The sequence below is a fragment of the Plectropomus leopardus genome, chromosome 8, assembly GCF_026936395.1.
Source record: "Plectropomus leopardus strain MGB_pleo_1.0 chromosome 8, ASM2693639v1, whole genome shotgun sequence".
In the NCBI taxonomy this organism is placed as follows: Eukaryota; Metazoa; Chordata; class Actinopteri; order Perciformes; family Serranidae; genus Plectropomus; species Plectropomus leopardus.
This window is the reverse complement of record NC_142183.1, coordinates 20,390,238-20,407,003: the sequence shown is the minus strand read 5'-3', so window position 1 is coordinate 20,407,003 and position 16,766 is coordinate 20,390,238. Positions and strand designations below refer to the sequence as shown.

The 16,766-nt window shown below is 41.0% G+C and overlaps 3 protein-coding genes and 1 pseudogene across 11 annotated transcripts in view; 3 read left to right on the top strand and 1 right to left on the bottom strand.

Annotated features, from left to right (window-relative positions):
• The window catches only part of pcdh2a39 (protocadherin 2 alpha 39), a 219,855-nt gene that overhangs the window by 9,043 nt on the left and 194,046 nt on the right, over positions 1 to 16,766 (top strand). The window contains exon 1 of one of the 5 annotated variants that reach the window (XM_088081117.1): positions 698 to 3,195. The exons of 2 other annotated variants lie outside the window; for them this stretch is intronic. In XM_088081117.1, the coding sequence (XP_087937243.1) occupies positions 868 to 3,195 (2,328 nt within the window). In that variant the 5' untranslated portion in view covers positions 698 to 867. Of the gene's footprint in view, positions 1 to 697; positions 3,196 to 7,419; positions 9,844 to 10,753; positions 13,237 to 16,766 lie in introns of those variants that run through there. 2 more of the 5 variants (XM_088081108.1, XM_088081107.1) reach the window with 2 other exon arrangements.
• Positions 1 to 16,766, bottom strand: part of LOC121947940 (fibroblast growth factor 18) — a 307,943-nt gene that overhangs the window by 134,811 nt on the left and 156,366 nt on the right. The gene's annotated exons all lie outside the window — the stretch shown is intronic.
• On the top strand, positions 3,909 to 7,003 carry LOC121964152 (protocadherin alpha-8 pseudogene; annotated as a pseudogene).
• On the top strand, positions 13,895 to 16,674 carry LOC121937806 (protocadherin alpha-3-like). Its single transcript, XM_088081409.1, has 2 exons — positions 13,895 to 16,443; positions 16,591 to 16,674. The coding sequence occupies exons 1-2, from the start codon at positions 14,089 to 14,091 to the stop codon at positions 16,672 to 16,674; spliced, it is 2,439 nt and encodes an 812-aa protein (XP_087937535.1). The 5' UTR covers positions 13,895 to 14,088.

The window sequence follows — 16,766 nt, the reverse complement described above, 5'->3', positions numbered from 1 at the left end:
GATCACTTTTCTATCGTAACTTGTTTTGGCCTACATAAGTCTACTGTAAAATCAATAAGGTGCTGAAGTGTTTGCATTTTGTGAAAGAGCTAACTTATTGTCATGTGTTTTTGGTCAAATTCATTGCAGTGTTCAGTGCTTTCCATTTCTGTTAACCTAAGAAACTTCTGCTCGCAACTTACTCAAACACTGTTACCTGCATAACATATTTTGCACTGCTGTCCGTGGTACTGAAGTCTGGTCGTGGTGATTTTGGTCACGTTGTGGTGATTTGAAAGTATCTAGTCTAGAATACAGACATTTTCAATATTTTTATGACAGCTAAAATGCTGGGTTTTGCACTATCCATGGTGCTGAAGTTTTGTCTTAGATTTTTGAGATTCTATCAAGAGTCCTGGGAAGCAATGCAAATACTCCAGTGGTCGGTGACAGGTAACAGGCTTCTGGTCCAATTAGCTGTTATAAACCAGTTGTTTCGTCGGCTCTTGGCTGCAATTTTATTTTATCATATAGATAACTTCTTTAACATTCAATGCCTATGGAGGATTTTGTGGCTTTAGATGCATGTTTTACATTTTCTGTCTCCTTTGTACTAAATGAAAGCATTGGATGGTCCACTGGGTGTCAGTGTTACAGTAGGGAACTGCGAAGGCTTCATTCAAAATAGACTCTGCCCCTTTCAGAGTGTGTTTTCAGCTCGACCAAAAAGAACGCCACCGTTTCGGATTTGAGCTTTACATCCTTCTTACACAAACGTGTTTTTCCGGAATATAATCTCAGGACAACTGGAGGTGTTTTCAGTGGAATTTATCCGTGGAGGTGGTTTCAAATGATTATGACAAAGAAGACAAAGAACAAAGAGGGAAAATGATGTCTTGGTCGCACCCTCTGCTTTTCTATCTGCTTTTCTGCTTTGGCGAGCTGATTTCAGCTCAAATAAAATACTCGACGCCGGAGGAAGTTAAATTGGGAGCTATCATTGGAAATGTCGCAAAAGATTTGGGCCTTGATGTCAGTTCCTTGACAAACAGGCGATTTCGCATTGTGTCTGGAGCTCAGGATGCGCTGTTTGAGGTAAACCCGAACAATGGGGTTCTGTATGTTCACAAGAATCTCGATCGAGAAAAGCTGTGCGATAGAGACAGTGCTTGCTTAATCGATTTTAAAATCGTTGTTGAAAATCCACTTGAAATCCATTATGTCACAGTGGAAATAACAGATGCAAACGACCATGTACCGACGTTTGTCGAGAAAGAAAAGGTTATAGAAATAGCAGAAAATACTTTGCCGGGAGCACGTTTTCAGTTACCAGGCGCCCGGGATCCAGATGTTGGGATAAATTCAGTCCAGCGATATAAACTTAGTCAAAATGATCACTTCAGTCTTGAAATTCGAGAAAGGGGAGAGGATAAAATCCCATTTCTTGTGTTGCAGAGGCACTTGGACAGAGAGCAGAAAACAAATCACAGTTTAATTTTAACCGCTATGGACGGAGGGACGCCACAAAAATCTGCATATCTTAATCTTACCATAAAGGTTCTCGATATCAATGATAACAGACCTACTTTTTCGAAGGAAGTTTATTCTGTGACATTACAAGAAAATGTTGCTTTAGATACGGTTGTGATAAAAGTCAATGCAACTGATCTCGATGAGGGAGCTAACGGGGATGTCGAATATGCATTTGGGGGAGACATCAGCTCCAATGTGTTAAAGTTATTTAGTCTAGACAGAAATTCAGGCGAAATTCGAGTTAAAGGACAAATTGACTTTGAGACAGCTGATGTGTTCAAGTTAGACGTTCAAGCCTCTGACAGAGGGCAGCCTCCGACGACAACAGACTGTAGAGTCATAATAAAGATCCAAGATATCAATGACAATAAACCAGAAATAGAGGTGACATCAATATCTAGCATGGTCCCAGAGGATTCAAAACAGGGGACCGTGGTCTCTCTTATTAGTGTCAAAGACATTGATTCTGGCTTAAATGGCAAAGTGCTGTGCAGTCTGACAGGAAATGTGCCATTTGAATTGAAACCGTCGTTTAAAGAAAATATGTATTCATTAGTTACAAAAGAAACACTGGACAGAGAAACTGTGTCCCACTATGATATTTTAATAACAGCTACAGATTATGGTGAGCCTCCACTTTCCACATTCAAAACGTTAAGTATTCAGGTTTCAGATGTTAATGATAACATCCCAGAATTCCCACACAGTCCCCTAGAGTTATATTTAACGGAAAACAATGCTCCTGGCGCATCAATATTTTCTGTGAGTGCATTTGATAAAGACTTAAACGACAATGCTGCAGTGTCCTATCGTTTAATGAGAGGGGAAGGTGGTCATACTGATATGGCATCGTTTCTGAATATAAATTCTGATAATGGACAAATATCCGCGCTAAAGGGTTTTGACTTTGAAACTCTGAAAACTTTCCAGTTCCAAGTTGTCGCCACAGATTCTGGAACTCCGTCACTAAGCAACAACGTCACAGTGAACGTGTTCATTCTGGATCAGAACGACAACGCTCCAGTCATCCTGTATCCAGTCAGCTCCAACGGTTCTGCTGAAGGTGTGGAGGAGATTCCCCGCAATGTCAACGCAGGACACTTGGTGACTAAAGTCAGAGCCTATGACGCTGATATAGGATATAACGGCTGGTTACTCTTTTCACTGCAGGAAGTTACTGACCACAGTCTCTTTGGTTTGGACCGCTATACAGGACAGATCAGAACACTTCGCTCATTCACAGAGACAGACGAGGCTGAGCATAAACTGGTCATACTGGTCAAAGACAATGGCAATGTTTCACTCTCAGCAACAGCTACTGTCATTGTCAAACTTGTGGAGCCCAAAGAGGCTTTTGCTGCTGATGTTAAAAGTGCAACTAAAGTTGACGAGGAGGACAATGTTACATTTTATCTGATGATAACTTTGGGCTCAGTTTCTGTACTTTTCATCATCAGTATCATTGTGTTGATTGCAATGCAGTGCTCCAAATCCACAGACTATACTTCTAAATATCTACAAGAGACTAATTATGATGGGACACTGTGTCACAGCATCCAGTACAGATCTGGAGACAAACGGTACATGTTAGTTGGACCCAGAATGAGTATAGGATCTACTATAGTCCCTGGCAGCCATGCGAACACACTAGTGCTCCCTGACAGGAGGAGGACATCTGGGGAGGTAAGATTTAAAGAACAAAGTTTTATTCAAAATGCTTACAAGCATTCCGTTCTGTTTTCCTGTTGCCTGAAATGTTTTTGGTGTCATCTCTATAAGGCATTTTCAATAGAAAACAGTTAATTCAAACATATAGTAGTTACAAAATTTGTTACATCATGTAATGGGCGTGTTCAGCTTCTTTCAAATTTAATCGTCTAATTCAACACATTGACTACACTTCTTGCAGTAAGGGCTTTTTTGGGGGGGGGGGCAGAAAGTTGTGACAGTGGGGTCAGAATAGTCAAACTTCTAAATAACAATTTATTGAAAAGTTTGTAGATGTTGCAGAACTCTAATGAGATGTGTGTATGCATGGGCTTCGTTGGTTTAACAGTAAACTACTTTTGTTGTCAGATGGGAAATGCTGTGGGAGTACTTGTGATTCCTGTCCATTATGCTAAAACGGATGACCAACTCAAACAGCTATGCAGTGTTGGAGGAACAGAGTGATCATTATTGATGGACAGAAGAAGCGAGAGGGGGGAGGGTGAAATGCTGAAATGAAATCATGTTGGAATCGGTTTCCCTTTTTAAACGCCAAATACATCCGTTCAGAGATATTTTTTAAAAGAATGAAATACATATTTTGTTGTCAGTAATTACCTCTGGGTGTCAGTATTACATCAGGAAACCACAAACGACTTTGTCCCTCCCCTTGCAAAGCTTTTGTTTCCTACTAGAGCAAAGAAAGTGTTTGAATCAAACACATCAGCCGGGGGAATTACGTATCGAGTTTTGCAAATATGTTAATTTCTGCAGGTTGGACATAAGTATCTGCTTGTCGAAATAATAGCCTCCTGTGTGTACGTTTGTGTTTTTGGATAACGATGGGGTGCGACACGAAGACTCGGACAAAGCACTGCTCCTGGTTGGCTTTTTATTTGGCTCTACTGCTGCTGTTCGGAAAACAGGCTTTGGCTCAGATAAGGTACTCTGTTCCCGAGGAGGTGAAAGAGGGAACTGTTGTTGGAAACGTCGCAAAGGATCTTGGCCTTGACATCACCTCTTTGATTGCTCGACGGTTCCGTGTTGTGTCTGCAAGTAAGGACGCTATTTTTGAGGTAAACCAGAATAATGGGGCAATGTATGTCCACAAGCATATTGACAGAGAGGAGCTCTGTCAGGGCAGCGGTGTGTGCCTAATGGAGCTAAAAATCCTTGTTGAAAATCCTTTGGAAATACATTATGTCATTGTGGAAATTACTGATGTAAATGATCACTCTCCCAGTTTCCCAGAGAAAGAGCAGAGGTTTGAAATAGGTGAACAAACATTACCAGGAAAGCGATTTCAGTTGCACACTGCTCGTGATCCTGATGCTGGAATTAACTCTATTCGTACATACACTTTAACGTTAAATAATCACTTTGACATAGACATCCGACAAAGCGATGAGGATAAAATACCATTTTTAGTGCTGAAGAAGTCGTTAGACAGAGAACAAAAGAACAAACACACGCTGCTGGTTACAGCCGTTGATGGAGGTAAACCTCCAAGATCAGGGACACTGAATGTTTCTATTATTGTTCTTGATATAAATGATAATCGTCCAATATTTAGTCAGGAGATTTACGAAATTTCAATACCGGAAAACGTTGCAGTCGGTACCTCAATATTTCAAATGAATGCAACGGATCCTGATGAAGGCACCAATGGGGAAATTGAATACAGCTTAGGAAAAACATTGAGGGGGAAAATCTATGACATTTTTGAGTTGGACAAAATAACTGGAGAAGTGAGAATTAAAGGCTTAGTCGACTTTGAGGAAAGCGACGTTTACAAACTCGATGTTGAGGCATCAGATAAAGCAACATCACCATTAACAGGTGAGTGTAGGCTCATTATAAAGATAAAAGATATCAATGACAATCCACCAGAAATTGAAGTTACATCACTATCAAATACAGTGTCTGAAGATTCAAAACCTGGCACAGTTATTTCACTGCTAAGTGTCAGAGATAAAGACTCCGGTGTCAATGGAAAAATAATATCAAGCATAACCTCGGATGTTCCTTTCGAATTAAAGCCCTCCTATAAAGAGAACATATATTCAGTTGTCACAAAGGATTTTTTGGATCGAGAGGAGGTGTCACATTATGAAATAACAATAAAAGCCACCGACTGTGGTGAACCTCCCTTATCTACTGTTAAAACTCTCAGTATTCAGATATCAGATGTAAATGATAACAGTCCTCATTTCGACCAAAATCCATTACACTTCTACCTGTCAGAAAATAACTTTGCTGGGGATTTAATTTTCTCTGTAAGCGCAACGGACAACGATCTGAATGAAAATGCAGCTATTTCATATCATATTGTGAGAGAAGGGACTCAACAGGACATCATGTCTTTCCTAAATGTAAATCCAGATAATGGACACATTTCCGCGCTGAAAAGTTTTGACTTTGAAAGTCTAAAAACTTTCCAGTTCCAAGTTGTCGCCACAGATTCTGGAACTCCGTCACTAAGCAACAACGTCACAGTGAACGTGTTCATTCTGGATCAGAACGACAACGCTCCAGTCATCCTGTATCCAGTCAGCTCCAACGGTTCTGCTGAAGGTGTGGAGGAGATTCCCCGCAATGTCAACGCAGGACACTTGGTGACTAAAGTCAGAGCCTATGACGCTGATATAGGATATAACGGCTGGTTACTCTTTTCACTGCAGGAAGTTACTGACCACAGTCTCTTTGGTTTGGACCGCTATACAGGACAGATCAGAACACTTCGCTCATTCACAGAGACAGACGAGGCTGAGCATAAACTGGTCATACTGGTCAAAGACAATGGCAACGTCTCACTCTCAGCAACAGCTACTATCATTGTCAAACTTGTGGAGCCCAAAGAGGCTTTTGCTGCTGATGTTAAAAGTGCAACTAAAGTTGACGAGGAGGACAATGTTACATTTTATCTGATGATAACTTTGGGCTCAGTTTCTGTACTTTTTATCATCAGTATCATCGTGCTGATTGCAATGCAGTGCTCCAAATCCACAGACTATACTTCAAAATATCTACAAGAGACTAATTATGATGGGACACTGTGTCACAGCATCCAGTACAGATCTGGAGACAAACGGTACATGTTAGTTGGACCCAGAATGAGTATAGGATCTACTATAGTCCCTGGCAGTCATGCAAACACACTAGTGCTCCCTGACAGGAGGAGGACATCTGGAGAGGTAAGACTTTGAGAACAAAGTTTTCCTAAATGATTTCACAAGCGTACAATTCTTTATTTGTACTTTGCTCCAAGTTTGCCACTTACCATGTCTCTGAAAGTTTTTGAAAAAGGCCGCAGTACCAAATACAGACTGTTTAATTGCTGTTGTTTAGGTCCCAGTTTATTTCCTGTTAGCTACTGCATTAATCAGCAAACACTCCAACAGGAAATAGAAAAATACTTATGTTTTAAAGGGTTAACTTTTTTTTATCAAATTGCTGGGGTAGGGAAGGTAGTGCCTTCCACAAGCCACGTTGTGCTTTCTGCTACTCTCACTGTTTGCCTCTTATATTAATGCACACCTATGGCCATGATGAATATTCCAATATTTACAAGTCACAAAGGAGCGCATCATTTGTAAAGACCACAGTCGCTGTCCCTCATTGTGACCGCTGTCCATGGTGCTGAAATGAAACATTTTACTTTTTTTCGCAGCCAAAAAAAGTAACTCTGGTCTGTATCTGCAAATATGTGAATATTTGGCAGTATTTAGAGTATTTCAACTTCGAGACTGAACGTGGAGATTTGAAAATGTCAACGTCTCTCTGAGGTTTGTCTGAAAAGTACTTGGGGTCTTTCTTTTCCTTTTAATTTGAGTTGTGTGTGTTATTCGTGGGAAAAAAACATGTGCATCTGCCTGTGACTGCCGTCAATGATGATGAACGATGATAATATCAAAATGAGTTGAAATGTTAGAGAAAAGAAATAGTATTATTTTATGGACTGATGAATAAGCCTCTTGGCACATGTCCTCGAGAGGAATGCATTACTTCAAACATGTTTTAGCAGAGCATGTAGAAAAGTTTGTTTATTACCTCTGGGTGTCACTATTACATCAGGAAACCACAAACGACTTTGTCCCTCCCCTTGCAAGGCTTTTGTTCCCTACTAGAGCAAAGAAAGTGTTTGAATCAAATGCACCAGCCGTGGGAAAAACGCATCGCGTTTTGCAAATATGCGATTTTCAGGAAGTTAGACATAAATAACTGTTTGTCGAAGTAAATAGCGCCTGTGGGTTTATGTGTTATTGGATAACGATGAGGACCGACACGAAGACTCGGACAAAGCACTGCGCCTGGTTGGCTTTTTATTTGGCTCTACTGCTGCTGTTCGGAAAACAGGCTTTGGCTCAGATAAGGTACTCTGTTCCTGAGGAGGTAAAAGAGGGAACTGTTGTTGGAAATGTTGCGAAGGATCTTGGCCTTGACATCACCTCTTTGATTGCTCGACGGTTCCGTGTTGTGTCTGAAAGTAAGGACGCTATTTTTGAAGTAAACCACAATAATGGGGCATTGTATGTCCATAAACATATTGACAGAGAGGAGCTCTGTCAGGGCAGCGGTGCATGTCTAATTGAGCTAAAAATCCTTGTTGAAAACCCGCTGGAAATACATTATGTAATTGTGGAAATTACTGATGTAAATGATCACTCTCCTAGTTTCCCCGAAAGAGAACAGATATTTGAAATTGCTGAGCATACACTGCCAGGAAAGCGATTTCAGCTGCACACTGCTCGTGATCCTGATGCTGGAATTAACTCTATTCGCACATACACTTTAACGTCAAATAATTACTTTGAGGTAGACATCCGCCAAAGCGATGAGGAAAAAGTACCATTTTTAGTGCTGAAAAAATCGTTAGACAGAGAACAAAAGAACAAACACACGCTGCTGGTGACAGCCGTTGATGGAGGTAAACCTCCAAAATCAGGCACACTAAATGTTTCAATTATTGTTCTTGATAGTAATGATAATCGTCCGATATTCAATCAAGAGATTTACGAAATTGCAATCAATGAAAATGCTCCCGTCGGTACTTTAATATTTCAAATGAATGCAACAGATCCTGATGAAGGCACCAATGGGGAAATTGAATACAGCCTTGGAAAAACATTGAGGGGGAAAATCTATGACATTTTTGAGTTGGACAAATTAGCTGGGGAAATCAGAGTTAAGGGCTTAGTGGACTATGAAGAAAACGACGTTTACAAACTCGATGTTGAGGCATCAGATAAAGCAACACCACCATTAACAGGTGAGTGTAGGCTCGTTATAAAGATAAAAGATATCAATGACAATCCACCAGAAATAGTAGTCACGTCACTGTCAAATACAGTGTCTGAAGATTCAAAACCTGGCACCGTTATTTCACTACTAAGTGTCAGAGATAAAGATTCCGGTGTCAATGGAAAAATAATATCAAGCATAACCTCAGAGGTGCCTTTTGAATTAAAGCCCTCCTATAAGGAGAACATATATTCAGTTGTCACAAAGGAATTTTTAGATCGAGAGGAGGTGTCACATTATGAAATAACAATAAAAGCCACCGACTGTGGTGAACCTCCCTTATCTTCTGTTAAAACTCTCAGTATTCAGATATCAGATGTAAATGACAACAGTCCACATTTCGACCAAAATCCCTTACAGTTTTACCTGTCAGAAAATAACGTTGCTGGAGCGTCAATGTTCTCTGTAAGTGCAGCGGACAAAGATTTAAATGAAAATGCAGCTATTTCATATCATGTTCTGAGAGAAGGGAGTCATAATGATGTAACGTCTTTCCTAAATGTAAATTCTGATAATGGACAAATTTCGGCGCTGAGAAGTTTCGACTTTGAAACTCTAAAAACTTTCCAGTTCCAAGTTGTCGCCACAGATTCTGGAACTCCGTCACTAAGCAACAACGTCACGGTGAACGTGTTCATTCTGGATCAGAACGACAACGCTCCAGTCATCCTGTATCCAGTCAGCTCCAACGGTTCTGCTGAAGGTGTGGAGGAGATTCCCCGCAATGTCAACGCAGGACACTTGGTGACTAAAGTCAGAGCCTATGACGCTGATATAGGATATAACGGCTGGTTACTCTTTTCACTGCAGGAAGTTACTGACCACAGTCTCTTTGGTTTGGACCGCTATACAGGACAGATCAGAACACTTCGCTCATTCACAGAGACAGACGAGGCTGAGCATAAACTGGTCATACTGGTCAAAGACAATGGCAACGTCTCACTCTCAGCAACAGCTACTGTCATTGTCAAACTTGTGGAGCCCAAAGAGGCTTTTGCTGCTGATGTTAAAAGTGCAACCAAAGTTGACGAGGAGGACAATGTTACATTTTATCTGATGATAACTTTGGGCTCAGTTTCTGTACTTTTTATCATCAGTATCATTGTGCTGATTGCAATGCAGTGCTCCAAATCCACAGACTATACTTCAAAATATCTACAAGAGACTAATTATGATGGGACACTGTGTCACAGCATCCAGTACAGATCTGGAGACAAACGGTACATGTTAGTTGGACCCAGAATGAGTATAGGATCTACTATAGTCCCTGGCAGCCATGCAAACACACTAGTGCTCCCTGACAGGAGGAGGACATCTGGAGAGGTAAGACTTGAAGAACAAAGTTTTATTAAATTATTTCACAAGTGTAAGATTCTGTATTTGTACTTTGCCCCAAGTTTGCTACTTATTGTGTCTCTAAAAGTTTTTAGAAAGACAGCAGTACCAAATACAGACTGTTTAATTGCTGTTCATTAGGTCCCTGTTTATTTCCAGTTGGCTACTGCATTAATTGGCAAACACTCCAACAGGAAATAGAAAGTAGCCAATTGAGAATACTTATGTTTTAAAGGGTCAACTTTTTTTAGCAAAACGCTGGGGGTGGGAAGGTGGCGCCGTCCACAAAACCACGCTGTGCTTTCTGCTACTCTCACTGTTTGCCTCTTTCATAAATGCACACATATGGCCATGATGAATATTCCTATATTTAAAAGTCATTAAAAGAGCTCATCCCTTGTAAAGAACACAGTCGCTGTCCGTCATTCTGACCGCTGTCCATGGTGCTGAAATGAAACATTTTACATTTTCCCCACCCCAAAAGTGTCTCTGGTCTAACTTTGCAAATATGTCAGTTTTTGGCAGTATTATGACCTTTTCAACTTCGAGACGAGAACTGAAAAATTGAAGATATTACAAGCTTTCTGAGTTTTGTCTAAAAAGGTTTGTTCTAATGCGGGGTGAGGGGTGGGGGGGATTAGCGTGTCTGCCTGATGACAATTTCAAACAGAATTGAAATGTTGGAGAGACATAAGAAATAGTATTATTTTAATGACTGATTAATAAGCCTCTTGGCACATGCCCTCGGGAGGACTGCATTACTTCAAACATGTTTTAGCAGAGCATGTAGAAAAGTTTGTTTATTACCTCTGGGTGTCACTATTACATCAGGAAACCACAAACGACTTTGTCCCTCCCCTTGCAAGGCTTTTGTTTCCTTCTAGAGCAAAGAAAGTGTTTGAATCAAATGCACCAGCCGTGGGAAAAACGCATCGCGTTTTGCAAATATGCGATTTTCAGGAAGTTAGACATAAATAACTGTTTGTCGAAGTAAACAGCGCCTGTGGGTTTATGTGTTATTGGATAACGATGAGGACCGACACGAAGACTCGGACAAAGCACTGCGCCTGGTTGGCTTTTTATTTGGCTCTACTGCTGCTGTTCGGAAAACAGGCTTTGGCTCAGATAAGGTACTCTGTTCCTGAGGAGGTAAAAGAGGGAACTGTTGTTGGAAATGTTGCGAAGGATCTTGGCCTTGACATCACCTCTTTGGTTGCTCGACGGTTCCGTGTTGTGTCTACAAGTAAGGACGCTATTTTTGAAGTAAACCACAATAATGGGGCATTGTATGTCCATAAACATATTGACAGAGAGGAGCTCTGTCAGGGCAGCGGTGCATGTCTAAAGGAGCTAAAAATCCTTGTTGAAAACCCGCTGGAAATACATTATGCCATTGTAGAAATTACTGATGTAAATGATCACTCTCCTAGTTTCCCCGAAAGAGAACAGATATTTGAAATTGCTGAGCATACACTGCCAGGAAAGCGATTTCAGCTGCACACTGCTCGTGATCCTGATGCTGGAATTAACTCTATTCGCACATACACTTTAACGTCAAATAATTACTTTGAAGTAGATATCCGCCAAAGCGACGAGGATAAAGTGCCATTTTTAGTGCTGAAGAAATCGTTAGACAGAGAACAAAAGAACAAACACACGCTGCTGGTTACAGCAGTTGATGGAGGTAAACCTCCAAGATCAGGGACACTGAATGTTTCTATTATTGTTCTTGATATAAATGATAATCGTCCAATATTTAGTCAGGAGATTTACGAAATTTCAATACCGGAAAACGTTGCAGTCGGTACCTCAATATTTCAAATGAATGCAACGGATCCTGATGAAGGCACCAATGGGGAAATTGAATACAGCTTAGGAAAAACCTTGAGGCGAAAAATCTATGACATTTTTGAGTTGGACAAATTAACTGGAGAAATTAGAATTAAAGGCTTGGTGGACTATGAAGAAAACGACGTTTACAAACTCGATGTTGAGGCATCAGATAAAGCAACACCACCATTAACAGGTGAGTGTAGGCTCATTATAAAGATAAAAGATGTCAATGACAATCCACCAGAAATAGAAGTCACATCACTGTCAAATACAGTGTCTGAAGATTCAAAACCTGGCACAGTTATTTCACTACTTAGTGTGACGGATAAAGACTTCGGTGTCAATGGAAAAATAATATCAAGCATAACCTCAGAGGTGCCTTTTGAATTAAAGCCCTCCTATAAGGAGAACATATATTCAGTTGTCACAAAGGAATTTTTAGATCGAGAGCAGGTGTCACATTATGAAATAACAATAAAAGCCACCGACTGTGGTGAACCTCCCTTATCTTCTGTTAAAACTCTCAGTATTCAGATATCAGATGTAAATGATAACAGTCCACATTTCGACCAAAATCCCTTACAGTTTTACCTGTCAGAAAATAACGTTGCTGGAGCGTCAATGTTCTCTGTAAGCGCAACGGACAAAGATTTGAATGAAAATGCAGCTATTTCATATCATGTTCTGAGAGAAGGGAGTCATAATGATGTAACATCTTTCCTAAATGTAAATTCTGATAATGGACAAATTTCGGCGCTGAGAAGTTTCGACTTTGAAACTCTGAAAACTTTCCAGTTCCAAGTTGTCGCCACAGATTCTGGAACTCCGTCACTAAGCAACAACGTCACAGTAAACGTGTTCATTCTGGATCAGAACGACAACGCTCCAGTCATCCTGTATCCAGTCAGCTCCAACGGTTCTGCTGAAGGTGTGGAGGAGATTCCCCGCAATGTCAACGCAGGACACTTGGTGACTAAAGTCAGAGCCTATGACGCTGATATAGGATATAACGGCTGGTTACTCTTTTCACTGCAGGAAGTTACTGACCACAGTCTCTTTGGTTTGGACCGCTATACAGGACAGATCAGAACACTTCGCTCATTCACAGAGACAGACGAGGCTGAGCATAAACTGGTCATACTGGTCAAAGACAATGGCAACGTCTCACTCTCAGCAACAGCTACTGTCATTGTCAAACTTGTGGAGCCCAAAGAGGCTTTTGCTGCTGATGTTAAAAGTGCAACTAAAGTTGACGAGGAGGACAATGTTACATTTTATCTGATGATAACTTTGGGCTCAGTTTCTGTACTTTTTATCATCAGTATCATCGTGCTGATTGCAATGCAGTGCTCCAAATCGACAGACTATACTTCAAAATATCTACAAGAGACTAATTATGATGGGACACTGTGTCACAGCATCCAGTACAGGTCTGGAGACAAACGGTACATGTTAGTTGGACCCAGAATGAGTATAGGATCTACTATAGTCCCTGGCAGCCATGCGAACACACTGGTGCTCCCTGACAGGAGGAGGACATCTGGAGAGGTAATTTTCTTTTTTCTTTTTTAATCATTTACAGAATGCTCAACTATATTAGTCTAAAACGTTATAGAAAGAGACACTTGGTGTTTTTATTTGCGGTTTTATCCCTGCTGATGTGACTGTGCTGTCCATGGTGCTGAATTGTCAATCTGGGAGGCGGGTGTCCTTCTGTTGTTTTGTTTTTGGCAATCAAATTAATCGCAATTAGACCCTGGTTGAGGAGGAGGACATCTGGAGAGGTAAGAAACATTTATTTTTTGAAATGGTTTTTAGGCTGGTGTACAGAATTTCATTTCTATACACATAAATCCTGCAGCATTTTGTGCCAATGAACACTTTAAACGACGGGCGTTGGTCTCAAAAAGTATCTTAGAGGGATATTAGTTCCTCCATGTTTAAAAGCATTTTCCTGCAAACTATGCTGTATGGTTTTTGGACTCATCGTAGAATATACTATATCCACGAAGCCGTATTTCGCTTTCAACAATGATTTTTCATTTGTTATATGTGAACCCAATGTGCCTGTTGTCATGTGAGATGGCCAGTGAATGGCCTCTTCATGTAAAGCGGCTGGGACATTGTGGGAGCTGAGATACATCCGTTTTTGTGACAGAATCGCATGGTGGCACTAAACAACCAGAAATAGGCACAGTAGCTGTGTCTACATAGGTCTGTGAAACTGCCTCTGAGGCACTCAAGTCGGCACATCATTACGCCGCGAATGTGATTTTGTTCTGCCGATTTTTTCGTCCATACAAACCGAACGCATTGTGGGGATTTCTTCTTTAAACTGGGATATGTAAACAGACTGAAGTTCACTTGGTATTTACTGGATTAATCAGTTATCACCAGACGATGGAACAAAGCGCGAAGGACTCCTGGCGACAAAGAAGCAAATGGGTTGCCCTCGTGCTGGCTTTTTGTTTGATTTTCGACAAAGCTTCTGGGCAGATAAGATATTCTGTATCGGAAGAGATCAAAGAAGGGACTGCCGTTGGGAATATAGCAAAGGATCTGGGAATAGATCCAAACATATTAAAAACAAGGGGATTTCGTATCGTATCTGGCTCCACTGAACCCCCTTTCCAGGTAAACCAAAACAACGGCATTTTATATGTGAATCGTAATATTGACCGCGAGGAAATATGCCAGCGGACGAGTGTGTGTTTGATAAACCTTAAAACCGTGTTAGAAAACCCTCTCGAGATTCATTATGTCGCAGTGGAAGTGTTAGACATAAATGACCATTCGCCCTCTTTCCCGGAAAACAACAAAAGGCTGGAGATTTCAGAGTCCACTTTACCGGGGACCAGATTTCAGTTGCATGCTGCTCTCGATGCAGATGGGGGTGTGAATTCCGTTCAACAGTATAAACTTAGTGCTAATAATTATTTTCGGTTAGAAGTGAAAGATCGCGGAAAAGATGGTAAAGTGCCTATTTTACAGTTACAAAGCCCATTAGACAGAGAGGCCTCTAGCAGCCATAAACTGCTGCTTACAGCCCTGGATGGAGGTAAACCTCCTAAATCAGGAACCATTGAGATAGTTATCGATGTTTTAGATGTGAACGACAATGCGCCAGTTTTTACAAAAGATGTGTATTCTGTAGAGATAAGTGAGAATTCACCAATTGGGACAGTAGTCATAAGAGTAAATGCCACAGATATGGACGATGGTTTAAATGGAGATGTGAGCTATTCTTTCGGTAATGTTAATAAAATGGTGCTTGAGCTGTTTGACGTTGATCCAATAACAGGTGAAATAAGTGTAAAAGGAAAATTGGACTATGAAGTGGATGACAGTTATGAGATTGATATCCAAGCATCCGACAACGGTGCTGTTCCACTTAGAACGGATAAAAGCGTTACTGTAAATATTAAAGACATAAATGACAATGAGCCTGTAATTGAGGTGACGTCACTGTCAAACAAAATTTCAGAGGATTCTAGACCAGGAACAACGGTGGCACTTCTTAGCATTACCGATTTGGACTCCGGAGTGAACGGGAAAGTTATCAGCTTTGTAAAAGATGATGTCCCTTTCACACTAACGCCTTCAATACAAGACAACATGTACGCTGTCGTGACAAAGTCACAGCTTGACAGGGAAAATAAATCGACTTATGATGTAACAGTAATCGCCAAAGACGCAGGTGAACCATCCTTAACATCTGAAAAGACATTAACAGTTGTTGTATCCGACGTAAACGATAATAGTCCGGAGTTTTCAATGAGCCAATATAATTTTTATGTCACTGAAAATAACCCATCAGGAGTGTCGGTGTTTTCTTTGAACGCGTCTGATCGTGACGAGGGAGAAAATGCTCTTATTTCGTATCACATTCCCAGAGATGCACTTCAAGCAAATAAAGTGGCATCATTTCTCAACATAAATACGGAAAATGGAGATATTTTGGCGCTGAAAAGTTTCGACTTTGAAACTCTGAAAACTTTCCAGTTCCAAGTTGTCGCCACAGATTCTGGAACTCCGTCACTAAGCAACAACGTCACAGTGAACGTGTTCATTCTGGATCAGAACGACAACGCTCCAGTCATCCTGTATCCAGTCAGCTCCAACGGTTCTGCTGAAGGTGTGGAGGAGATTCCCCGCAATGTCAACGCAGGACACTTGGTGACTAAAGTCAGAGCCTATGACGCTGATATAGGATATAACGGCTGGTTACTCTTTTCACTGCAGGAAGTTACTGACCACAGTCTCTTTGGTTTGGACCGCTATACAGGACAGATCAGAACACTTCGCTCATTCACAGAGACGGACGAGGCTGAGCATAAACTGGTCATACTGGTCAAAGACAATGGCAACGTCTCACTCTCAGCAACAGCTACTGTCATTGTCAAACTTGTGGAGCCCAAAGAGGCTTTTGCTGCTGATGTTAAAAGTGCAACTAAAGTTGACGAGGAGGACAATGTTACATTTTATCTGATGATAACTTTGGGCTCAGTTTCTGTACTTTTTATCATCAGTATCATCGTGCTGATTGCAATGCAGTGCTCCAAATCCACAGACTATACTTCAAAATATCTACAAGAGACTAATTATGATGGGACACTGTGTCACAGCATCCAGTACAGATCTGGAGACAAACGGTACATGTTAGTTGGACCCAGAATGAGTATAGGATCAACTATAGTCCCTGGCAGCCATGCGAATACACTAGTGCTCCCTGACAGGAGGAGGACATCTGGAGAGGTAAGACCTTAAAATGCAACAAATGTGGCGTTTTCAGTTCACATGTGTGACATTTTTGAGGTTCGTGGCATTGTGATATTTTATCAGCATGTTTAATTGGTGTTGAGACATGTTTGTGACATATACTATTATGTCTTTGGTTTTCAGACGAGCAGGTGCGAGTGTCAGCTCTCGATAAAAGACAATGCTGGACTTGGCGTCCTGCTTCTGTTTGCAAGAACTTCTGTCTGACGCACCTTATCTTTTAGTTCCTCTTGTGCGAAGACTCTCTTGTAAACGGTCTCCACGTCAATATTAACACCAGAGTTATTTTAATATAGCGA

Bases quoted from the DNA above. Each gene is read 5' to 3' on its own strand.
- LOC121937806 (XM_088081409.1), top strand. From the start codon at position 14,089: ATGGAACAAAGCGCGAAGGACTCCTGGCGACAAAGAAGCAAATGGGTT. The intron at 16,444-16,590 runs GTAAGACCTTAA...TTTGGTTTTCAG, and splicing joins GGAGGAGGACATCTGGAGAG to ACGAGCAGGTGCGAGTGTCA.